This window comes from Salmo trutta, chromosome 8 (assembly GCF_901001165.1).
Source record: "Salmo trutta chromosome 8, fSalTru1.1, whole genome shotgun sequence".
NCBI classification, from domain to species: domain Eukaryota; kingdom Metazoa; phylum Chordata; class Actinopteri; order Salmoniformes; family Salmonidae; genus Salmo; species Salmo trutta.
The window spans coordinates 20,015,210-20,039,930 of record NC_042964.1 but is presented as its reverse complement, the minus strand read 5'-3'; the positions used below and the strand labels follow the sequence as shown (position 1 = coordinate 20,039,930).

At 46.9% G+C, this 24,721-nt stretch overlaps 1 protein-coding gene across 1 annotated transcript in view; it reads right to left on the bottom strand.

Annotated features, from left to right (window-relative positions):
- The window catches only part of poln (polymerase (DNA directed) nu), a 76,260-nt gene extending 52,303 nt beyond the window's left edge, over nucleotides 1-23,957 (bottom strand). Inside the window, exons 1-14 of the mRNA XM_029760333.1 lie at nucleotides 23,914-23,957; nucleotides 22,921-23,051; nucleotides 18,705-19,553; nucleotides 17,116-17,297; nucleotides 16,896-17,008; nucleotides 16,610-16,752; nucleotides 15,815-15,883; nucleotides 15,328-15,388; nucleotides 15,074-15,138; nucleotides 12,527-12,610; nucleotides 12,357-12,452; nucleotides 12,211-12,267; nucleotides 12,029-12,085; nucleotides 11,560-11,625 (exon numbers count right to left, since the gene is read on the bottom strand). Of these exons, the coding sequence (XP_029616193.1) occupies nucleotides 11,560-11,625; nucleotides 12,029-12,085; nucleotides 12,211-12,267; nucleotides 12,357-12,452; nucleotides 12,527-12,610; nucleotides 15,074-15,138; nucleotides 15,328-15,388; nucleotides 15,815-15,883; nucleotides 16,610-16,752; nucleotides 16,896-17,008; nucleotides 17,116-17,297; nucleotides 18,705-19,553; nucleotides 22,921-23,051; nucleotides 23,914-23,950 (2,010 nt within the window). The 5' untranslated portion in view covers nucleotides 23,951-23,957. The remainder of the gene's footprint in view (nucleotides 1-11,559; nucleotides 11,626-12,028; nucleotides 12,086-12,210; nucleotides 12,268-12,356; nucleotides 12,453-12,526; nucleotides 12,611-15,073; nucleotides 15,139-15,327; nucleotides 15,389-15,814; nucleotides 15,884-16,609; nucleotides 16,753-16,895; nucleotides 17,009-17,115; nucleotides 17,298-18,704; nucleotides 19,554-22,920; nucleotides 23,052-23,913) is intronic.
- Between the last annotated feature and the right edge of the window lie 764 nt (nucleotides 23,958-24,721).

Sequence of the window (24,721 nt, the reverse complement as noted above, 5' to 3'; positions counted from 1 at the left end):
TTGGTGAAGTGAAATTTAAAAAATAACTTGTTTAAAAAAAAAATTAAAAAAATTAAAAACTGAAAAGTGGTGCGTGCATATGTATTCACCCCCTTTGCTATGAAGCCCCTAAATAAGATCTGGTGCAACCAATTACCTTCAGAAGTTACATAATTAGTTAAATAAAGTCCACCTGTGTGCAATCTAAGTGTCACATGATCTCAGGACATATACACCTGTTCTGAAAGGCCCCAGAGTCTGCAACACCACTAGCATGTAAGGGAGTGCGTCACTGGCGGCAGGGAAGTCAGGCGCAGGAGAGCAAAACTGGGTAATCAACGGAGCAGTTTTATTCATAAAAACCACCGGAAACCAGAACAACAAACAAATGGGTACAAAACCTGTCGCGCACCAGAGAAAATGTGCACATGCACTTACAATAAACTTTTCCGCACAAATAGATGGGGGGAACAGAGGGTTAAATACACAACATGTAATGAGGGAAATGAGACCAGGTGTGTGGGAAGACAAGACAAAATGAAAATGAAAAGTGGATCGATGATGGCTAGAAGACCGGCGACACTGACTGCCGAGCGCCGCCCGAACAAGGAGAGGAACCGACTTCGGCGGAAGTCGTGACAAAGCAAGGGGCACCACCAAGCAAGGAGCTCTCCAAACAGGTCAGGAACAAAGTTGTGGAGAAGTACAGATCAGTGTTGGGTTATAAAAAAATATCTGAAACTTTGAACATCCCATGGAGTACCATTAAATACATTATTAAAAAATAGAAAGAATATGGCACCACTACAAACTTGCCAAGAGAAGGCCGCCCACCAAAACCCACGGACCAGGCAAGGAGGGCATTAATCAGAGAGGCAACAAAGAGACCAAAGATAACCCTGAAGGAGCTGCAAAGCTCCACAGTGGAGAGATTAGTATCTGTCCATAGGACCACTTTAAGCCGTACACTCCACAGAGCTGGGCCTTACGGAAGAGTGGCTAGAAAAAAGTAATTGCTTAAAGAAAAAAATAAGCAAACACTTTTGGTGTTCGCCAAAAGGCATGTGGGAGACTCCCCAAACATATGGAAGAAGGTACTCTGGTCAGTTGAAACTAAAATTGAGCTTTTTGGCCATCAAGGGAAACGCTATGTCTGGCGCACACCCAACACCTCTCATTACCCCGAGAATACCATTCCCACAGTGAAGCATGGTGGTGGCAGCATCATGCTGTGGGGATGTTTTTCCATCGGCAGGGACTGGGAAACTGGTCAGAATTAAAGGAATGATGGATGGCTAAATACAGGGAAATTCTTGAGGGAAACCTGTTTCAGTCTTCCAGAGATTTGAGACTGGGACGGAGGTTCACCTTCCAGCAGGACAATGACCCTAAGCAAACTGCTAAAGCAACACTTGAGTGGTTTAAGGGGAAACATTTAAATGTCTTGGAATGGCCTAGTCAAAGCCCAGACCTCAATCCAATTGAGAATCTGTGGTATTTCTGTACACCAGCGGAACCCATCCAACTTGAAGGAGCTGGAGCAATTTATGCCTTGAAGAATGGGCAAAAATCCCACTGGCTAGATGTGCCAAGCTTATAGAGACATACCCCAAGAGACTTGCAGCTGTAATTGCTGCAAAAGGTGGCTCTACAAAGTACTGACATTGGGGGGGTGAATAGTTATGCACGCTCAAGTTTTCTGTTTTTTTGTCTTATTTCTTGTTTGTTTCACAATAAAACATATTTTGCATATTCAAAGTGGTAGGCATGTTGTGTAAATCAAATGATACAAGCCCCCCCAAAAAAATCTATTTTAATTCCAGGTTGGAAGGCAACAAAATAGGAAAAATACCAAGGAGGGTGAATACTTTCGCAAGACACTGTACATCTAAGCAACTCAACACAAATGTGCTGAGGCGCCGTCTTCCCCTTCTTCTGTTGACGAGGCGTTTCAGACAAGAGCACTCTCCTCACCAACATACACACACATCGTGTCTGAGATGCTTCTATTGTATGCAGTTTCTTCTTTGAGACTCCCTACAGGAGATGAGACTGATGACAGTGCTCTAAGAGGAGGAGGTTGGGGAGTGACAGTGAGGAGAAAATATGGGGTGGGGGAGAGAGAGACAGAAAGGAAGAGGTTGGGGAGTGAAAGTGAGGAGACAGGATGGGTTGGGAGGGAGAGAAAGAGAGAGAAAGAGAAAGGTTGGGGAGTGACAGTGAGGAGAAAGGATGGGGTAGGGAGAGATAGCAAAGGAGAAAGGGTGGGGAGAGGGAGAAAGAGAGAATGGTCCCTGTGGACCCCCATGTTAAACAGATGGGGATTGCTGTGCGAGTGTGCAGTGATTTAATCACACTGCACCAACTTAATGAGTCATCACAGGAGAAAAGCACAGAGACTCACACACACACACCCACACACACACATACAGGTACACACACACCCTACCCAAACACACACAATCCCAACTCAATCCTACATCAACGAGCATTTAACATCATACAACAGAATCTGTATGATTTAAAGCTGGTTCTAAATTCAGGTAAAACAAAACGCATGGTATTTTCGAATGCCAGGCATGTTACAAATCATGTCATTGCTACATTGGCTGGACATACTATAGAGCAAGTTAAAGTGTACAAATATTTGGGTGTGTGGGTTGATGATAAACTGAGCTTCACTGTGCATGTAGAGAACTTGATTAGGAAGCTCAAGCTGAAAATAGATTTTATTTTGTTTTTCTTTTGAGGCCAGCAAGGAGCTGGTACGATGTACATTACTGTTGGTTTTAGATTTTAGTGATGTTATATATATGCAGGCCTCAGCCACTACCCTGAGAGCACTTGATTCAGTGTATCATGCAGCCCTCAGGTTCATTACAAATCAGAAATGTCTAACACATCATTGTGATCTCTACAGTGCTGTTGGCTGGTCGTCATTGACCTTGCGTAGGCTTAAACACCGGTATACACTGATTTATAAGGCCATATTGGGTAAAATGCCATTTTATCTCTGTTCTTTTTTAGTCAGGTCAGTCAATAAATATCAATTACGGTCCCATTCTGATTTTCTTCTGACAGTACCAAAAATTAGAACAGGTCATGGTAGAAATAGTTTTAGTTACTTAGCACCGTGGTCCTGGAATTCTCTCCTGAACATTTTAAAATGTGATGATCTAGTTTCGTTGGTGGAGTTTAAACACTTGATCGATGTATATATCATAGAAGAGTGTAATTGTTTTTAGGCCAGCTGTTTTTAGTCAAGATGTTTGTGTTTTTAATGTAATATGTAATTGTTATACTGTATGTTTGTTTATAGTTTTGTTTAATGTTGTGTTAGTGTATGTAAGTTGTTTTGTCTGAAACGTTGGTCCCCCTGCTGCTATTGGACCAGGTCTCTCTTGGAAAAGAGATATTATCTCAATGAGAAAAAACCTGTATAAATAAAGGTTAAAAAAATGTATCAATAAATAAAAATAAATAAATGGCTCCCTGACAGTGATCCCATACTGGACTACCAGCCTGCACCTTATTTATTTGTAGTCTATGTCCCTGACTGCTGTTCCTCTCTCTTGCCCCGGATAGCACAGTGCAAGACTGCTGCCTTTTTAAAATTACACAGTCATGAATGAGGTCCCCTGTGCTGCTCTCATCTCTAACCCACACACATATACACAGGCTGAGAGGCAGAGAAAGAGAGAGTGTAGTGTGCGTGTGTGTGCGCTCGCAAGCACGTGCGTGAGGGTGTTTAAATCGTATTCAAGTGTGTGTGAGCATCATCATAAACATAAAAGGACCAGAAATGAACCTGATTTAAAGCTTTGGCAGACAAACTCAGAAGAGAGAGAATGGAGGGAGAGAGAGAGACAGAGAGAGAAAGAGAGAGGGGGAGAGAAAGAAAGTGATGGAGAGACTGAAAGAGAGAGAGAGAGAGAGAGAGAGAGAGAGAGAGAGAGAGAGAAAGAAAATGCTGCAGAGAAGAGAGGCCCGAAAATCTGAATGTTTTTTGAGCCCCGCTGTTTCAAACCAGCCAAATGAGAGAATAAAGAAAGAGAGAGGGAAAAAAAGGAGAGAGGAAGCTTGATCTCATTTGCATTCTTTGGTTTCACTGTCAAGGGCATCCATGTCAGTGTGTGTGTGTGTGTGTGTGTGCCAACTGCTTTTGGGTGTGTGTCTCTGTGGGGGGTGGGGGGGAAGACACAGAGAACGAAAGAGAGAGAGAGAGAGGTGAGAGAGAGAGGGGTGAGAGAGATAGAGGGTGTGTGTGAGCCGTCTGCTTCTTTGTGCGTGAGATGAGAGACTGGGACATGCTGCACATATTTTTGGGGCAAGATAAAGCTGGCAGAAAGAGAAGAATCCCTTTGTTTTGGCTTGGTCAATGCGTTACGTCTTTTCAAACTGTGCGTTTATAGTTGTTCCATTTTGTTATTGCAAATTGCAGTTACCTCAAATGAACTCCTCTCAGATGAAAGCGTATCGCTCTGCAATATGCCTCATTTGAATATGTGGTTGTGTGTATGAGGTAAAGCGCATCAGTGCCTGTGTGTGTCAAATAAAATAAAAAAGTTATTTGTCAACAACAGGTGCAGACTAATAGTGAAATGCTTACTTACTTCCCGACAATGCAGAGAGAAAGAAAATAGAGAAATAATACAAAGTATTGATAAGTATCCTCTGTAGAGCCTTGCGGTCGTATGCCAAGCTGTTGCCATACTAAGCAGTGATGCAGCCAGTCAATATGTTCTCAATGGTGCAGCTGGGGAACTTTTTGAGGATCTGAGGGTTGATGCCAAATCTTTTCAGCCTCCTGAGGAGGAAGAGGCGTTGTCATGCCCTCTTCACGACTGTGTTGGTGTGTTTGAACCACGATAGGGCCTTAGTGATGTGGACAGCAAGGAACTTGAAGCTTTCGACCCGCTCCACTACAGCCCCATCGATGTGAATGGGGGTGTGCTCGGCCCAGCTCCTTTGTCTTACTGACATTGAGGGAGAGGTTATTGTTCTGGCAGCACACAGCCTCTGAACATCTCCCTATAGGCTGTCTCATTGTCGTCGGGGATCAGGCCTACCACCGTCGTGTCGTCAACAAACAATGATTGTGTTGGAGTTGTGCACGGCCACACAGTCGTGGGTAAACAGGGAGTACAGAAGGGGACTAAGCATGCACCCCTGAGGGGCACCTGTGTTGAGCATGGTGGATGTGTTGTTGTTGCGGGCGGCCTGTCAGGGAGTCCAGGATAAAGTTGCAGAGGGAGGTGTTCAGTCCCTGGGCCCTTAGCTTAGTGATGAGCTTGGAGGGCATTATGGTGTTGAACGCTGAGCTGTAGTCAATAAACAGCATATTGGAGCCAACCCCCACGACGTCGGGAGTCCAGTAGGGATCTGACAGCGTACGCCGGGCTCCCCTAAATGTCCAGGGAGGGGGTGGAGGTGGAACCACCGGCCAGAGAAGGGAGACATGAAAAGAGGGTGAGATACGGTAGTCACTGGGCAATTGTAACCTGTATGTCACCTCATTGACCCTCTAGAGAACCTTGAACGGCCCCACAAACCAGGGGCTCAGTTTCTTGCAGGGCAGCCGGAGTGGGAGGTTCCTGGTAGAGAACCAGACGCGATCCCCAGGATGGAACACAGGGCTCTGACTGCAGTGACGGTCTGCCTGTTCCTTCTGACGATGGACAGAGCGCTGGAGTCTCACATGCGCATTGTTCCACACCTCCTCTGCTTGCTGGAACCACTCATCTACCGCAGGAACCGCAGTCTGGACCGGGGTCAACCCAGTGGAGGAGTGACGTAGAGAGTTCTGGGTGTACTCTGCCCAAGGAAGGAAACGTGCCCACTCACCCTGTCGGTCCTGACAGTGACTCCTCAGGAACCTCCCCAGCTCCTGATTCATCCTCTCCACCTGCCCGTTAGACTGAGGCTGATACCCGGATGTGAGGCTAACCGTGACCCCGAGCTTCTCCAAGAAGGCCCTCCATACTCAGGATGTGAATTGGGGGCCACAGTCCGAGACGATGTCCTCCGGAAGGCCATAATGCCGGAAGACCTGCTGGAAGAGTGCCTCAGCAACCTGGAGAGCAGTGGGAAGACCAGGAACAGGGAATAAACAACATGACTTGGAGAAAATATCCACTACCACCAGAATGGTGGCGAAACCATCAGAAGGGGGAAGATCAGTAACAAAGTAAATGGATAGATGGGACCAAGGTCGCTGAGGCACGGGAAGCGGCAGGAGCTTCCCTGCTGGAGCACTACGGGGGAACTTGGTTTGAGCACACATGGAACAGGAGTTTACATACTGAGTAACATCCTGCACCAAGTTCCCCCGTAGTGCTCCAGCAGGGAAGCTCCTGCCGCTTCCCGTGCCTCAGCGACCTTGGTCCCAAATACCTGGATGTCCAGCAACGACAGCTGTGTGTGCCCAGGTCAGCATCCAATCCCTTATCCCTGTGGGAATGTAAATGTGTGTGGGAGGACAATTCCGGGGTGCGGGCTCCCTCTTTAGAGCTTGGCGGAAGTCCACATCTACGTCCCAAACCACTAGAACCACGACTCAGGAGGATGGGATTATGAGTGCCCTCTGGACAGGAGCCTCTCCCGAATCGTAGATACGGGACAGGGCATCAGCCTTGATGTTCTTAGAACCTGGGCGATAGGTCAGCGTGATGTCGAACCTGGTGAAGAAGAGGGCCCACCTGGCTTGGCACGGATTCATTCTCCTCGCTGTCCGCATGTATTCAAGGTGCCGATGGTCGGTGAGGATGACGAATGGTTCCTTGGCACCCTCCAGCCAGTGTCTACACTTCTGTAATGCCAACTTCACCTCCAAGAGCTCCCGATCGCCCACGTCGTAATTCCTTTCAGTGGGGAACAGTTTCTTGGAGAAGAAAGCACAAGGACACAATTTTTGTGGGTCCCCCTGTCTTTGTGACAAAACTGCCCCCACACCCACCTCCAATGTGTCTACCTCAACCACAAAAGGTAGCGTGGAGTCTGGGTGTTTTAGCAATAGGGAGGAGGTGAAATGCCCCTTTAGGAGACGAAAGGCCTCGTTGGCTGCTGGAGACCAAACCAACCTACGAGGCCCACCCTTGAGAAGGGAGGTGAGAGGGGCGACGACGGCACTGAAGTTCCTGATGAAGCGGTGGTACAAAGTTGGCAAACCCCAAAAACCGTTGTAAACCGTTGTAACCCCTTGATGGTGGTTGGGACTGGCCATGACCTTACCACATCTACCCTCTTGTCCTCCATTTTCACTCCCTGCAGGCTGATTTGGTAGCCCAAGAAGGAGACCACCCTCTGGTGGAATTGGCACTTCTCCGCCTTGACGAACAGATGGTTAGCCAAGAGGCGTTACAGTACTGTTCGAATGTGAGTGATGTGATCCTCCAGGGTGGTCGAGAAGATCAGGATGTCATCGATGTACAAAATCACCTGAAGTCCAAGCATGTCCCTGAACACCTCGTTGCCGAATGCCTGGAACACTGACGGAGCATTGGCTAAGCTAAAGGGCATAACCAAGTACTCGTAGTGACCAGACATCGTGCTGAACGCCATCTTCCACTCATCCCCCTCCCGGATGCAAATGAGATTGTAGGCACTCCGCAGGTCCAGTTTTGTGAAGAACCGGGCTCTGCGGAGCTGCTCGATGGCTGACGGCACCAATGGGAGAGGGTACCGATACTTCGTGGTGATATCATCGAGTCCATAGTAGTTGATACAAGGGCGTAATCCTCCCTACTTGGCCGCGAAGAAGAAACCAGCCGACGCAGGGGACGTGGACCTGAGGATGAAACACTGTTGGAGCGCCTCCTGTATGTAGTCCTCCATGGTCTGGGTCTCAGCCACTGACAGAGGGTAGATGCATCTGCGCGGAGGTGTAGCACCGGAAAACAGGTCAATGGCACAGTCCCAGGGGCGATGAGGAGGGAGACAGGAAGCACGGGCCTTGGAGAATACTTACCTTAGATCCTGATATTCCTCCGGTATGTTGGGCTGGAGGGAAACCGCAGGACTCTCAACCGACGTGGAACGACAGGGGACAGGAATGCAGGTCTTCCCGCATTCAGGTGACCAGTCAGTGATTCTCATCCTTGACCGTGAGGTGGTAGGGTTATGGCGCTGAAGACAAGGTAGGCCAAGGATGATCTTGTGAACTGGTGCACTGGTGATGAAGAAGGGGATGTTTTCCTGGTGATTTGGCTCCACGGTGAGAGTGAGTGGTTGGGTGATGTGTGTGATTGAGGCTGACAGTCAAGACCTTGAACCGGAAAAGGAGAGGAGAGCGGGTAGGTAGTAATATTGAGAGAGGAGACAAGGGTCTGATCCATAAAATTCCCTGCGGCACCGGAATCCACTAAAGCTGTAGACACAGGGCATGAGGAACAGTCAGCCAGAGTGATGGGTACTAAAAATAGTCTGGCAGGAAGAGCAGTAGATGGAATAATCACTCCTAGTCCAGGGATGTAACATCACGTGACCGTCCCTCTGCTCCAGTGGATCCCGGATTCGGACATAACGGGCACCGCTGGCGCTTGTGCCTTCCCTGGCCACAGTACAGACAGATCCCCAGCTGCATCCATCTGCGACGTTCCACCGCGGGAAGCCGTGTTGACCCCTACCTCCATGGGTTCAGGCTCTGATCCCAAACACTCGCCGAAGGAGGGAGAGAAGCGATGTAGATGCCGACGCTCCCAGAGGAGGTTATCCAGACGGATGGCCATCGCAATGAGTGCGTCCAGGGTGAGGTTGTCATCTCGGCAGGCCAGTTCCATCTGGACCTCCTCACGCAGACCTCTTCTAAATAACGTGCTGAGCGCAGGCTCATTCTATCCACTGGAAGCTGCTACTGTCCGGAAGGTAAGGCGCATACTCAGCAGCCGTCTGATTCCACCGCTGGAGCTGAAGTAGCCGCAAACCCCCCTCTCTGCCCTCCGCGGGATGATTAAAAATACATTTAAACAGAGCCATGAACCCCTCATAAGACTCAAGCTCCTCCTCTCCTCTCTGCCAGATGGCCGTAGCCCATTCCAATGCCCGCCCAGTCAGCAGAGAAATAACCGTGGCAACCTTAGACCTCTCGGTGGTGGGAGCTCCCATCTGATGTGCGAAATAGAGGGAGCACTGAAGGAGGAAGACACAAAATTTGGATGGTGTCCCGTAATATTTCTCAAGGAGGGATAGACGGGCATCGCTGACCTGAGCGGGTTGCTGAATGGGCTGGTGTGCTGACTCGTTGGGTAGACTGGCTCTAATATATCATCCGCTGTCGAGACGTTGTAGACTACAGAGAACCTCTTCCATGGCCGTCCCCAGTTGAGCTGATTATGGTGTTGACAAAGAAGATCACCTTGTTCATTGATCATCTGGGAGATGTCCGGTTGTCCTACTGCGTTCATATTTTGACTTGGTATTCTGTAATGACGGGGCTGCAATTTCTGAGGCTGGTAACTAATGAACTTATCCTCCGCAGCAGAGGTAACGCTGGGTCTTTTTTTCCTTTTAGTGGTCCTCATGAGAGCCAGTTTCATCATATCGCTTGATGGTATTTGCGGCTGCACTTGAAGAAACTTTCAAAGTTCTTGAAATTTTCCGGATTCACTGACCTTCATGTCTTAAAGTATTGATCAAACAGTGACTAAAGGCTTTAGTGCACTCACTCACTCCGACTCACTAGTTGTGTGTGTGTGTTTGTGTGTGTGTGGTTGTGCGCAAGAGCCCCTCTAGTACATGGAGCCTATCACAACCACAGCCTACAAGCACACATGAGCACACATGAATGCACCACAGTACTCTGACCCAGACAGTTCTCTCTCTCCTGTCTGTGACTAAAATAAAACCTGAGTGAAAGGTTCGGACTAGAGGCTGATTAATTAGGGCCGATTTCAACTTTTCATAACAATTGGTAATCGGCCTTTTTTGATGCCGATTATGTCTGATTACATTGCAATCCCCGAGGAGACTGCGTGGCAGGCTGACTACCTGTTACGAGTGCAGCAAGGAGCCAAGCTAAGTTGCTAGCTAGCATTAAACTTATCTTATAAAAAATAGTCAATCTTAACATAATCACTAGTTCACTACACATGGTTGATGATATTACTAGTTTAACTAGCTTGTCCTGCGTTGCATATAATCAATGCAATGCCAAACGGGTGATGATTTAACAAAAGCACATTCGCGAAAAAAGCACAATAGTTTCACCAATGAACCTAAACATCAACATCAATGCCTTTCTTAAAATCAATACACAAGTATATTTTTTGAAACCTGCATATTTAGTTCAAATAAATTTGTGTTAGCTGGCAATATTAACTAGGGAAATTGTGTCGCTTCTCTTACGTTCAGTGCAAGCAGAGTCAGGGTATTTGCAACAGTTTGGGCCGCCTGGCTCGTTGCGAACTGTGTGAAGACCATTTCTTCCTAACAAAGACCGTAATTAATTTGCCAGAATTTTACAAAATCATGACATAACATTGAAGGTGGTTGCCACCCGCTGGATAAAATACGGAACGGTTACGTATTTCACTGAAAGAATAAACGTTTTGTTTTCGAAATGATAGTTTCTGGATTTGACCATATTAATGACCTAAGGCTCGTATTTCTGTGTGTTATTATATTATATTATAATTAAGTCTATGATTTGATATTTGATAGAGCAGTCTGACTGAGCGGTGGTAGGCAGCAGGAGGCTCGTAAGCATTCATTCAAACAGTACTTTCCTGCGTTTGCCAGCAGCTCTTCGCAGTGCTTGAAGCATAGCGCTGTTTATGACTTCAAGCCTATCAACTCCCGAGATTGGGCTGGCAATACTATAGTGCCTATAAGAACATCCAATAGTCAAAGGTATATGAAATACAAATGGTATAGAGAGAAATAGTCCTATAATAATGACAACCTAAAACTTCTTTAACTGGGAATATTGAAGACTCATGTTAAAAGGAACCACAAGCTTTCATATGTTCTCATGTTCTGAGCAAGGAACTTACAGGTTAGTTTTTTTTACATGGCACATATTGCACTTTTACTTTCTTCTCCAACACTGTGCTTTGCATTATTTAAACAAAATTGAACATGTTTCATTATTTATTTGAGACTAAATTGATTTAATTTGTGTATTATATTAAGTTAAAATAAAAGGGTTCATTCAGTATTGTTGTAATTGTCATTATTACAAATATATATAAATCGGCCGATTAATCGGTATCGGCTTTTCACGGTCCTCCAATAATCGGTATCGGCGTTGAAAAATCATAATCGGTCGACCTCTAGTTCGGACAAGAGAGAGAAGCTTTTCTCAGCAAAAATACATCAGACATTAGAGTGTGTGTATGTGTGTGTATAAGAGAGAGATAGAGAGAGAGAGATAGATAGAGAACGAGCGAGAGAGGGAGAAAGAGAGAGAGCGAGAGTGAGAAAGAGAGAGTTTGAAAAAGAGAGCGAGCGAGAGTGAGAAAGAGAACAAGAAAGAGGGAGAGAGAAAGAGAGAGCCTCAGTGTTGAAATTAAGCCAAGGACATTGCTGAGGAAAGGAATGGGTTGAAAGGATGAGTAACCATCAGATGGAGGATGAGAGACTCACTGGGTGTTTGGCAGAGATTCTTCCAGTCACTGCACTGGTCTGGTACCATGTGGACGAGATGGAGTTCTTAGAGACAGAGAGAGAGAGAGAGACCAATGAAAGAGAGGGAGGACATAAAGAGAGGGAGGAGGGGGAGAGAAGCGAGAGAGGAAGAGAGAGAGCAGTTCAGCATGTACCAAAGAACCAAACATCAAAAGTCTCTTTGTACATTTACATGTCATTATGAAATTCCAGAGAGCAGACTCAAAGCTACATTTCCTTACAGAGCTTTTGCAATAAACAAGAGCTTCAAAAGGCAATTAACTAGTACTGCCCTCTAGTGTTTGTTATAGGGAATGAAGGAAAGATAGAAAGGTTCCTCTATTTAAATGTTTTTACTCCTAGTATTCACAAAGCTTGTCAGAGTAGGAGTGCAGACGATCAGCTACTTTAGAGATGCTTTAGTCCCAGCCTGAGTGTCTGTACTCACCTTACTCATCACGCAAGACAGAATCCCGTCGACGAAGGTGGACTTGATCTTATGAACCTGGGGGGTAAGAAAAACACACACACACGTTGTTGTGATTAAAGTCATATAGTAATGTAGTAATGTGAGCAGATACCAATGAATCAATCAATCAGTCAGTCAAACATATTGTGTTCATCACTGACCTGTCTGTATTCGAGAATGATCTTCGGCAGGGGGTGCAGGTCCTGGAGCTGCAACAACTACACACAGAGAAGAGAGGCGTCACTACCTCATACTACTGAAGGGCAATGCAAATGTGTGTGTTTGTAGCAGTGTGTGCATCTCTCACAACAGCTTCAGATGTAGACTGCTGTTGTTTGTTGAGAGTCTTGGGGAGCTTCTTGTTTTCACAGCGCTCCTGCAGACGCAGCTTCTCAAACAGAACCTGTAGAGAGAGCAGGATTAGGACAGCACACGCACACATAGTACCTATAAACACACCTATACACACACACTGACCGTCCTGAGCTGGGTGCTGCTGGACACTAGAAACATCTGGCCTGCTGCCTGGTGGGCCTCGTGCTCTAGCTGCTTCATCTTAGTCTGACAGAGAGAGGGTGGGGGGAGAGAGAGAGAGAGAGTGGGGAGGGTGGGGAGAGAGAGATGGGGGGACAGAAAGGGGGGAAGAGAGAGAGGGGAGGGGGTTGAAAAGGGGGGGAGAGCTGGAACAGAGGGGGGAGAGGGGAGAGAGAGAGGGGAGAGAGAGGGTGGGAGAGAAAGGGGTTGCTGTGAGGACAGGGAGATAATCGTCAGTACAGGGACTTATCACTGCTCTCTCCTAAACCTCGGGCAGAGCTGGGCTAATCTGACTGCTATACACACTCTTCAATGTCTGTGTGCCAGTATGTGTGTGCCAGAGTGTGTGTGTGTGTGTGTTCTCCTATGTTTGATGTATTTCATCTACGTTCTCGAAATCAAACAACACATTCCACCAAAGGGTTTCCCTCTGGCTTTCAGACAACACAGCACAATAGCGTGTGTTGCTTCTGTTCTCTTTTTCTGTTTCAAAGCATATGGTAATCAGTTATTTTATCTCAGAGAGAGATGCAACATGTTCTGTTGTGAGTGTCCTTTCATGTTAAGAGAGAGAGAGAGAGACACACAAATCCATGAAGACTCAATTGCCATCCAATAACTCTATTGGCTCCAAAGGCTCCAGCCACCCAAGTCATAGACTGCTCTCTCTGCTACCGCACTGCAAGCGGTACCAGAGCGCCAAGTCTAGGTCCAAGAGGCTTCTGAACAGCTTCTACCCCCAAGCCATAAGACTCCTGAACACCTAGTCAAATGGCTACTGGACTATTTGCTTTGCCCCCCCCCCCCTTTTTTTATACTGCTGCTGCTACTTGCTGTTCACTTTACCCCTACCTACATGACTATCATTTGTTTTTCAACAGGACAATGACCCAAAACACACCTCCAGGCTGTGTAAGTGCTATTTGACCAAAGACAGTGATGGAGTGCTGCATCAGATGACCTGGCCGCCACAATCACCCGACCTCAACCCAATTGAGATGGTTTGGGATGAGTTGGACCGCGGAGTGAAGGAAAAGCAGCCAACAAGTGTTTAGAATATGTAGGAACTCCTTCAAGACTGTTGGAAAAACATTCCTCATGAAGCTGGTTGAGAGAATGCCAAAAGTGTGCAAAGCTGTCATCAAGGCAAAGGGTGGCTACTTTGAAGAATCTCAAATATAAAATATATTTTGATTTGTTGAACACTGTTTTTGGTTACCACATGAATGCAAATGTATTATTTCATAGTTGTGATGTCTTCACTATTATTCCACAATGTAGAAAAGAGTAAAAAATTAAGAAAAATCCTGGAATGAGTAGGTGTGTCTAAAAGTTTGACTGGTACTGTACATATTACCTAATTTACCTCGACTAACCTGTACCTCCGCACATTGACTTGGCACCAGTACCCTCTGTATATTGCCTCGTTATTGCTCTTTTATTGTTACTCTTACATTTTTTTTACTTTAGTTTATTGTGTCAATATTTTATAAACTTATTGTCCTTAAAAATACATTGTTGGTTAAGGGGTTGTAAGTAAGCGTTTCACGGTGAGGTGTACACCTGTTGTATTTGGCACATATGACAAATAACATTTGATTTGATATACTGTCAGATATCTGAATTAACACTCTCCTAATTTTTCTCCTGCAGTGGGGATTGTACATCTAAAACATCACTTTGTCATGTCACTCTCTCTCCCCCACTTTACTCTCTTTTTTATTTGTCCCTGCATCTCTATTTACCACCCCTCTCATTCTCCCTTCTGTTTCCCTCCTCCCTCTGTTTTCTCCCTTCCTCTCTGTCAGTCTTCGGTGCGTCTCTCCCTCGCCTTCTCTAGGAGTCTCTCCCTCCCCTTTTTCTTCTCCCTTTCTCTCTCCAGCTCTCTGTCAGTCGTTTAAAAGCACCGTCTGTTTCAGTTAGACTTGTAATGTGCTTACACTGTGTAGGTGTCACACACACTGAAAAACAAACACTACGGTTCAGAATATGATTATGTTAGTGCTTCTCCTTTCTCCCTTGCTTCCTTTCAACTTATTATCCCTAAATCCTTCTCTCTCTCTCTCTCTCCCTTCCTCCCTCTCTCCTCCTCTGCATCCTCATCATGTATTGTGTGTGGGTCGTCGTGAGAAACAGAAGTTTGGTTATTATTCTGCTGGATTATCACAGCAACTTTTAATCCGTGTGTGATGTGCGCACGCACGCTAGCGTGTGTGTGTGTGTGTGCGTGCGTTAGTGAGTGTGTGTGAGACGGCGATGCTCATTCCTACTGCAACACTCCACCCTAAAGGAAACAAACAGACAGACTGTCTTTTCTATTTATAGAGCACAGCAAGACACAGGACACACTCTCCAAACATCCCCCTACTGGAGGCATCATGGTGTGTGTGTGTGTGTGTGTGTGTGTGTGTGTGTGTGTGTGTGTGTGTGTATACTACTTAAACCCTCTCTGTTTTCTCCCTTTTACAGTACTGTAATTATAGTTCTTACCCCCAGCATCTCTGATGTTGTCTTTAGGGACTCCGTGTCCACATGGATCATGTGGCTCTCCATGGCTTAGAGAAGCAGAGTAGCATGATATAAATAGTAGCAGAGTACACATACATATAGGCCTAGACAGAATGTCAACTGCATTTCCTTGATTCCTCATGTCCTTCATGCTTGTCTCCTTTCACCTCTAGTTATAGTGGCTCAGCATGGTCAGGTCATAAGATCGTGATGACCTCTCAACATGGTGTCCTTACCTGCCAGTACAGGGATCATAGTCAGCTCCATGTTAGAGTACAGCTCCCACAGACCCTGGCTCTGGATACACAGAGACACAGTAAGGTAGGATGTGTGTGTGCGTGTGGGTTGGCTCTTCATCATTTTGTTTATTTGACAGCTACCTACACAAATAGCTAGCTAGAATAAAGTGTTAATAAGATAAAAATTCATTAAAAGACTTAAATGCAATACAAATAAAGACCTGAAATCCCCAAAAGTCCCAACAAGCATAGTAAAACGTGGAAAATTCTCCCTTGTGGAAAAAGGAAACTAGGATTTTGAATGGAAATCCCCACGAGGACAGGAGAACAAAACGTGTTTGTGTATCAGTGTGTGTGTGTGTGTGTGTGTGTGTGTGTGTGTGTGTGTGTGTGTGTGTGTGTGTGTGTGTGTGTGCATACTACGAGAGAGGCTCATACGGCTGAGAAGTTTCATGGTCTCATGGATCCTCAGGGAGGGACTGACCTGTAGTTTAGAGCGTAGCTCCATATTCAGCCTGTAGAGCAGAGACAGACTGGAGATAACCTGGGACACCTGACAGAGAGAGGGGGGTTAGGGTACGGGCCGGTCTCGAGTTTCATTTTCAAGACTAAATTGATCACTTATATTTTGAGGCAGAGCTATTTGCTCATACTCCGCTACGCAGTGTCTCTCTGTACAGCCATATCTTACTAAGATCATAACATGGTGTTAGAAGTGCTTCAACCTCGTCAAATGTAAGGAGTCGACAGGAGAGATTATATCAATCACAGAAAACAATAATGTTCTGTGAGTTTGGTCAGAGTTCAGAGTGACGGAATGTAGCCGGCTAACAGCTCTCTCACGTCTCGTAGTCATTGAGCAGGCTGCCCAGCGGAGCCGTTGCTGTGGATACTCACACACGCAGAGAGGAGGGGGCCGCGCAGGGAGCGGGGGACGGACAGAGGAGCAGTTAATGGATATACTGACAGAGAAAGTTATTTCTGATCTCGGGTACGGCCGGGTCTTCAATTTGGCAGAAGCAATGGGGCCCGGGTTGGGTAGGGCCTGAACGTCGCGGGCATGGGTAGAGCTCGGGCCTAAATTTCATGCTTGTGCAGGGCTCTAGATAAAGGACAAAAATGAGAGATCAGTTGAATTAAGTGTGGTGATGCTGGGCTGGAAATAAAGCCTGCACACCTTATCGATATTCTGGACCAGGATTGGTGGTGTCTTCTGCTTCAATGGCGGAATTGATGACCGGTGTGCTAGAGACTAGTTGTATTGTTTGGTGCTACAGACCTTCCTTGCCCCCAGGGCAGGTGTGGGGGTTCTGGGGGGTGTCCTACAGTGTTTGGTGAGCAGGTTGGTGAAGCAGGAAGAGGGGTCAGCTGGGTCCAACAGCCAGGCTGCTACCTGGGGGTCCTGGACGCGACAAGATGAGACTGGGGGGGAATGAACACAACATAATAATGGAGAGTATGGATTTAGAGGGGAAAAGAACTCCAAGACAAACAGCCACAACCCCAACAGAGCTCCGTTGGGGGGAGTTCTTAACAGCCTTATCAAAGGGCCTTATCAAAGTTACATTGTTTCCAGTGTAGGTCTGGTCTGTAGTGCTGCAGTGCTGTACGGACCAGGTCTTTGGCCTTGTAACACACCACCAGTTGAGACCCTGATACTACCTGCAGCAGCATCTCTCTACAGGACACACAAACACAGGGAGGGACACAAATCATCAGTGGGATTTTCCCCCCAGATTTGTACTATGTAGTGTACCTATCCTCCCTCCCACACATATACCATACCTATTGAAGAGGTCTAGGTTGTGGTCTTGGTGGCTCTGGGCCCATGCAGGTTTCTGTTCCAGTCTGAGGTAGACCAGACTGTCTCGTTGTGCCACCCCCTCCTCTGGTCCTGGTATTGGTCCAGTCGGGTCCAGATCTCTTTTCAACATCACCAGCACCCCACACACTGACGGGCTCAGCTTCTACAGGACACGTAGACAAGAGAGCAGTTCATGTCAGTGAATATGGCCAACCAGCATACTTACGTAGTTGCTGCAGCTATAGGACCCCACACCCTGACAGACTGAGGGTCTATAGGACACACGGAGTGTAGACATAACAACATAAATGCAGTCCGTCCCAAATGGCACCCTATTTCCTATATAGTGCCTATTCCCTATAAGCCCCTATAAGGTCAAAAGTAGTGCACTACGTAGGGAATTAGGGTGCCATTTGGGACACAGATTAGCCTCGCTTGCCAGGCGGGAGCATCACTACATCCAGATTATATAGTATAGCACAGATGTAGTACAGATGATGAGTATAAATAAGTTGCGACACTCCACTATTGTGTGACGGTTCCAACGTGCCACTGAAAAGGTCGAACGCTGCAATTCATTTCACGATACCTGAAAATACTGCAGAGTAACTCAAAGCCATTTGGTAACGTTGCGAACAGGAAGTTGGATGCTCAGCAAAAACAACTTCAGACCTCTTTGTCCATCTGAGTTTTCTTGTTTCAAAACACACACTTTTCGAGCTACAAAGGGATACTTTAATCAGAACACAAATCAACATGATTTTCCACTTATGTCGACTGTAGTTGATTCAACAAGGCAGTTTTGGGATATTTAGTTCCCTTGACTTAATAGTCATGTTTTAACAGTTATTATAAAGCAATGTCTATGTAACAATGTAGTAATAATAAAATTACTACATACTGTAGGTACAAGAAGTTCATGTCTAGTGTTGTTACATAGGTATTGTATTACCCTATGTCTCATTATGAAAATGTATTTCAGTCATTTTGAAAATGCTAAAGTGGTCTACTCTAATGTTGAGATGACTCCATGTCCCTCACAAACACATTTCTACATCTAGCTAAATGCCTGTTTGGTTTACGTTTGTATTACTTTCCATTACTTAGTTCATATTGTTAAGCGTGTCTTTATTTTTCTTCAATCATTAAGTATTTTATTCGAGGATATATGTGCTAATGATCATACATATTTTGACTGATTAAAGTAATTGTTGTAGTTTTTTCTTCTTCATCAAATAAATATTTGGTCGGTTTTCAAATAACTTGCATATCAAATACCTTCAAATATGATTTGTTTTTCTGAGAGGTATTTAAAATATGGTTTATTTAAAAAATTGGTTTATATATTGTTTTTTCTAAGACCTGTATTCAAATATCAAAGGAAATAATTGCCATTAGTTGATTCTTTATATTTCACCACCTTGAGTACTTCAAAAATTGGTATTTCTAATAAGCTACTAAATAAAAACAATTCTGCCCAGGTCTACTGGACTGAGGTTAGAAACATTGCTTTGACTTTCTGGAAGGTCAAAAGAAAACTGCCAATCCGGCCTCGCCAACTCTTGCCCACCTGTTCTGGGTCCATCTGAGTGGTTCCGTCCTGGTACACCATGGTCAGAACCAGCGCACTGGCCTGCCCTGCCTCCTCCAGCACCCTGCCTCTCTCTTCAGGACTCAACTTCCCAGCATCCCTTACTCTGGGGTCAGAGATCATGGCTGTAGTCAGACAGGTTTTGGATTGATTGGACTGGGCCTGGGCCTGGGGGTCACCGGCACCGCTTCCCCTCTCTGGTTCAATTTCTGGGGTGAGTTGACCCTGGTTAGGCCTAGGTTTGGCCAGCTTCGGCTTGGGTGGTTTGGGGGTTTTGGAGGATCTATGCTGGGGAGTGACTGAACTAGAATGGTCCCTGGTTGATTCAAGCCCCCTCTCCCCCATTGGAACCCCCTGTCTTGGCCAAACTGGGTTGGCTGGGGGTCGATGTGAGGGGTTAGGGGTTAGCGCAACACTCTTGGTTCCCTCAGTCTTGTGGAGGGTCTTGGTTTTGGCTCGGGGGTCTAGGCTAAAGGCTGGGGTCAGGTCTGGGTGTTTGGGGGTTTGGGTTTTGCACCACTCCTGGCCCCCTTGCAAGGTCCTTGCTTTCTCCTGACAGGATTGAGGGGGTTCCCATTTCACCGGTCGCCTGAAGAGGGCGAGTTTGGGCAGAGGGGCGCCGTGTTTACTGTTGAGGGAGAAGGTAGGGGTTAGGGGCGGTTGTTGGGAGGAGAGAGGTCGAGGACCGCTGCTCTCCTCCTCACCACTAGCACGTATAGAGGTCAGGCCGGACCCCAGCCCTGCGGCCCTTCCATGCCCAGCATGAGAGGGGTTGGTTAGTGCAGGATCTATACTCAACCCCCTCTCTCTGGAGCCTCCATCACCAGCCTTCACAACAGAGAGAGAGAGGAAGAGAAGAGAGAACAAGAGAAGCATTATTCCAGTCACAGGAAGCGATTCATTCTGAAACTTAAAATAGAGTCTCTCCTGTGCTCTGATTCTATTACTACTACAGTCAATGGTAGCGACCCAAATGGCACCATATTCCCTATATTGTGCACTACCAAATCCCCTATATAGCACACTACCCTATGGGCCCTGGTCAAAAGCAGTGCACTATGTAGGGAATAGGATGCAATTTGGGACGCAAATTAGATGAATGGAGAGATAAGTGTGAAGGCTCAAGTCCAGAAGGATGGTGATTCAATTCTCTGGTTGCAGATAATGAGCATGATTAGACTGAAAAGAAACCTTGCTATTCTCTCAATTCCTTCCACCTGTGAGCAAGGAAGTGAAACGTGTGTTTGTGTGTGTGAGTGAGTGAGAGACAGAGACCGCAACAGAGAGCCAGATAGAGAGATAGAAAGAGAGAGAGAGAGAAAGTGAAAGGGTGAAGAGCCAAAGAGGGAAGAGTAAGAGAGAAAGAGAGTGTGTGTCTAGTTGCGTTAACAGAGCAAACCTGTCAGTCCCAGACAGTGCTCTCTACGACACAGCTAGTCCCAGACAGTGCTCTCTACGACACAGCTAGTCCCAGACAGTGCTCTCTACGGCACAGCTAGTCCCAGACAGTGCTCTCTACGGCACAGCTAGTCCCAGACAGTGCTCTCTACGGCACAGCTAGTCCCAGACAGTGCTCTCTACGGCACAGCTAGTCCCAGACAGTGCTCTCTACGACACAGCTAGTCCCAGACAGTGCTCTCTACGGCACAGCTAGTCCCAGACAGTGCTCTCTACGACACAGCTAGTCCCAGACAGTGCTCTCTACGGCACAGCTAGTCCCAGACAGTGCTCTCTACGACACAGCTAGTCCCAGACAGTGCTCTCTACGGCACAGCTAGTCCCAGACAGTGCTCTCTACGACAAAGCTAGTCCCAGACAGTGCTCTCTACGGCACAGCTAGTCCCAGACAGTACTCTCTACGGCACAGCTAGTCCCAGACAGTGCTCTCTACGACACAGCTAGTCCCAGTCAGTCCTCTCTACGACACAGCTAGTCCTAGACAGTGCTCTCTACGGCACAGCTAGTCCCAGACAGTGCTCTCTACGGCACAGCTAGTCCCAGACAGTGCTCTCTACGACACAGCTAGTCCCAGACAGTGCTCTCTACGGCACAGCTAGTCCCAGACAGTGCTCTCTACGGCACAGCTAGTCCCAGACAGTGCTCTCTACGACACAGCTAGTCCCAGACAGTGCTCTCTACGGCACAGCTAGTCCCAGACAGTGCTCTCTACGGCACAGCTAGTCCCAGACAGTGCTCTCTACGGCACAGCTAGTCCCAGACAGTGCTCTCTACGGCACAGCTAGTCCCAGACAGTGCTCTCTACGGCACAGCTAGTCCCAGACAGTGCTCTCTACGGCACAGCTAGTCCCAGACAGTGCTCTCTACGGCACAGCTAGTCCCAGACAGTGCTCTCTACGGCACAGCTAGTCCCAGACAGTGCTCGCTACGGCACAGCTTGTCCCAGACAGTGCTCTACACGGCACAGCTAGTCCCAGACAGTGCTCTCTACGGCACAGCTAGTCCCAGACAGTGCTCTCTACGGCACAGCTAGTCCTAGACAGTGAGTCCAGACTTCCCAGTCCAGAGAAAACAGGTTAACCTCCATCTAACCTTCCAAGTCTCTCTACTCTGCACTGGAACACCGGCATTATTCATAGGAAGAAACACTTTTAATGCAAAGTGTGTGCAGAGTTCGAGTCAATGTGTGTGTATGTGTGTGAGTGAACTGAATTGTGCTCTAGAGAATATAGGACTGTAGAGGTAAATAGTCAGCCGGAACAGTGTGTGTGTTCTACCAAGAGAACATCATCAACTGATTCAGCTCTCTAGGGAGAGCTCTGCTCATTTCCTTGTAAACAGAAACGCTTACTTGCTGACACACACACACACACACACACACACACACACACACACACACACACACACACACACACACACACACACACACACACACACACACACACACAGAGAGAGAGAGACATACAGTAAATAGACTAGAAGGCCCTATCGCCAGGCCTTTTACTTTAGTACCCAACAGGGAGTCATCACTTCTCTTTCCTGTGGTGTGGCGCAATACTGCAGAAGTCTTCCATTTCCATGGAAATGAAGGGGAATGAGCATTGGGGGAATTCTCTCTATTTCACTCCCCTCACCCTCCAGGGTGCGTCCCATATGGTGCCCTATTCCCTATATAGTGCACTACTTTTGACCAAGACCCATAGAGCTCTGGTCAAAAGTTGTTCCCAAGATCAACCTTCCCCAAGTTCTCCATGTCACCCCGCTACTCTGCACACTCCACTGACTTCCAGTCGAAGCTCGCATCGCCTACAAGACCATGGTGCTTACCTACAGAACAGCAAGAGGAACTGTCCCTCCCTACCTTCAGGCTATGATCAAACCCAACACCCCAACCAAGCACTCTGTTCTGCCACCTCTGGTCTCTTGGCCCTCTGAACCCTTCGGGAGGGCAGCTCCCGCTCACCCCAGTGAAATCTCTTCCCTGTCCTGGCACCCCAATAGTTGAACCTGCTTCCCCTTGAAGGTAGGATAGCAGAGTCCCTCCCCAACCCTCGAAAACATCTGAAACCTCTTCAAAGAGTATCCTTAATAACCCCACAGCACCCCCATACCCGTAAAAAAGAAATAAAAGCATAGGGCTACCTGTCATCAGCATCTGCCTCCGAGGAGCATCCCTCGGAGTTGAGGCCATACCCCAATCTAGTTAAGAAAATTCCATATTGTATTCGGTCTCTGTTGTTCATTCAGTTAAGCCTGTAATCGATTGAACTAACACTCGCACTTGACTATTTTTCAGATACCCATAGACGTCCAGTCATTGAGCTAATTTTCTTCATACTGGATACAGAGACATAAAAATGGTATCCACAAGTTCATCTGACTCCGAGGAAGTAGATAAAGGGCCTCATTGCCAAAATCCCAAAGTATCCCTTTAAGATGAATGCACTAACTCTGGATAAGAGCGTCTACTAAATGACTAAAATGTTACATTTAGGTTGCAGCAAAAGGGGTTTCTGGGAGAGGGACTGGGGGTTGAGGTTTCAGTGGTTTTATGCACGGTAGCTAAATACCAACTATTACAAGCTTACATTTCTCCAGGCCCATCCCACACTGTTCACCAAAACAAATGGCGTCTGGGAGGCCATTTTGTTGGGGTTTTTTAATTACGGACTGCAGATAAAACATTCTATTATGTGCACAGAAGCAGTATGGTCCTCTGGCTGAAGCGGTAAAATACCTGAGTGTTGTTGTGATGATTAGTAGCCAGGGGGGTCTGTCCCAGACGGGTGCCCCGCAGAGGGGGGGCTCTGAATACTCTCCCACTCTCCTGAGACGGCTTCGGAATGAAATGTCCAGCAGCTAATGATTCTGGAAAAATAAAAATAAATATGCTTTCTCTCTGCTTAAAATTGTGTGTGTGTGTGTTTGTGTCTGAATGAGTGAATGTGTGTGTGATTGCGTTTGAATGTGAGACCTGCGTCTGCATACTGAGTGAGGTCAGCTAAACTCACTGACGCATTGCTCAGGACTGATATTCTGTCACTACACTATGCCGTTCTTGACTGAGCTTTTTTCACACACACACACACACACACACACACACACACACACACACACACACACACACACACACACACACACACACACACTTCCTGTGTAATGAAACAAGAGCAGTCCAGATTCTGTCAGCGTGTTCAGACTGGTCCTTTATAATTGCTGTATACTTGTTCACACTTTTATTTAATCAGCACTGTGATATATGAGCTGACTGGGGCCCTGAGTTTTCCCTAGTCAGGGGAAAACTCAGGACCTGTAGATTGCTGGGCATAGCAGCGCTGCCCATGGCACAGATCCAGGATCAGCTTAGAGGGAAAATGCAAAACTGACCATAAATCAGCATCAATGGACAACTTCATTGGGTAACTACTGAATGAAGTGCTGTACCGCCATCTAGTGGCTCATTACTAAAGTGCCAATTTGTCAAGCATATAAAATACCTAACATTCCTCTCTCATATATTGTACTAAAAGGCAACATATCTATCTGTGGCCTAAACTAACCTCTCTCTCTCTCTCTCTCTCTCTCTCTCTCTCTCTCTCTGTCTGTCTGTCTGTCTGTCTGTCTGTCTGTCTGTCTGTCTGTCTCTCTGTCTGTCTGTCTGTCTGTCTGTCTGTCTGTCTGTCTGTCTGTCTGTCTGTCTGTCTGTCTGTGTGTGCTGTCCTGAACTAACCTGTGTTTCCTCCACTGTTCCTCTGTGCAGCTGTCATTAATGGCCCATCCATGTTCTTCCTCTCTTCTGGGTGACTATCCCTCTCTGTCACCCCCTGGCCCTCTCCATCCCTCATCTGCCCCAGTGAGGGTGACACCTTCCTCTGCTGGTGGGGTTTGGTACTACTCCTGCTGTTCTTTCTCTCAATCTTTTTCTTCATCCCTCCTTTATTGATGTCATCCTTTCTCTCCCTCTCCACTCTTCCCTCCATTTCTCCACCCTCTATCCCTCTCTGGTTGTCAGTAGTCATATCACCGAAGAGCCGTTTCCTCTTGATGGGGTCTCTCTTGCTGAGGTTCTCCCTTGGTCCTCCTCCTGTCACGATCTCCCCCTTTGACTGGGCTGTGTCTCCATGCAGAGCCCCCTGCTGGTCAACTAACCCAATTACACACTGGCTTTCTGTGCTGTCCCTGTGGCCCTCAGTGACGTCACCCTCATTGAATAGCAGTTTTTCTCCAACGCCATCCCTCTGTAAAGCATGAATTGCTCCAAAGCCATCTCTCTTCAGTGAATGACTTGCTCCAAAGCCATCTCTTTCTACTGTGTGACTTGCTCCAAAGTCATCAGTCTCCAAACCTTGACTTGCTCCAAAGCCATCCCTCTCCAAAGCATGACTTGCTCCAAAGCCATCTCTTTCTACTGTGTGACTTGCTCCAAAGTCATCAGTCTCCAAACGTTGACTTGCTCCAAAGCCATCCCTCTCCAAAGCATGACTTGCTCCAAAGCCATCCCTTTCTACTGTGTGACTTGCTCCAAAGCTATCCTTCTC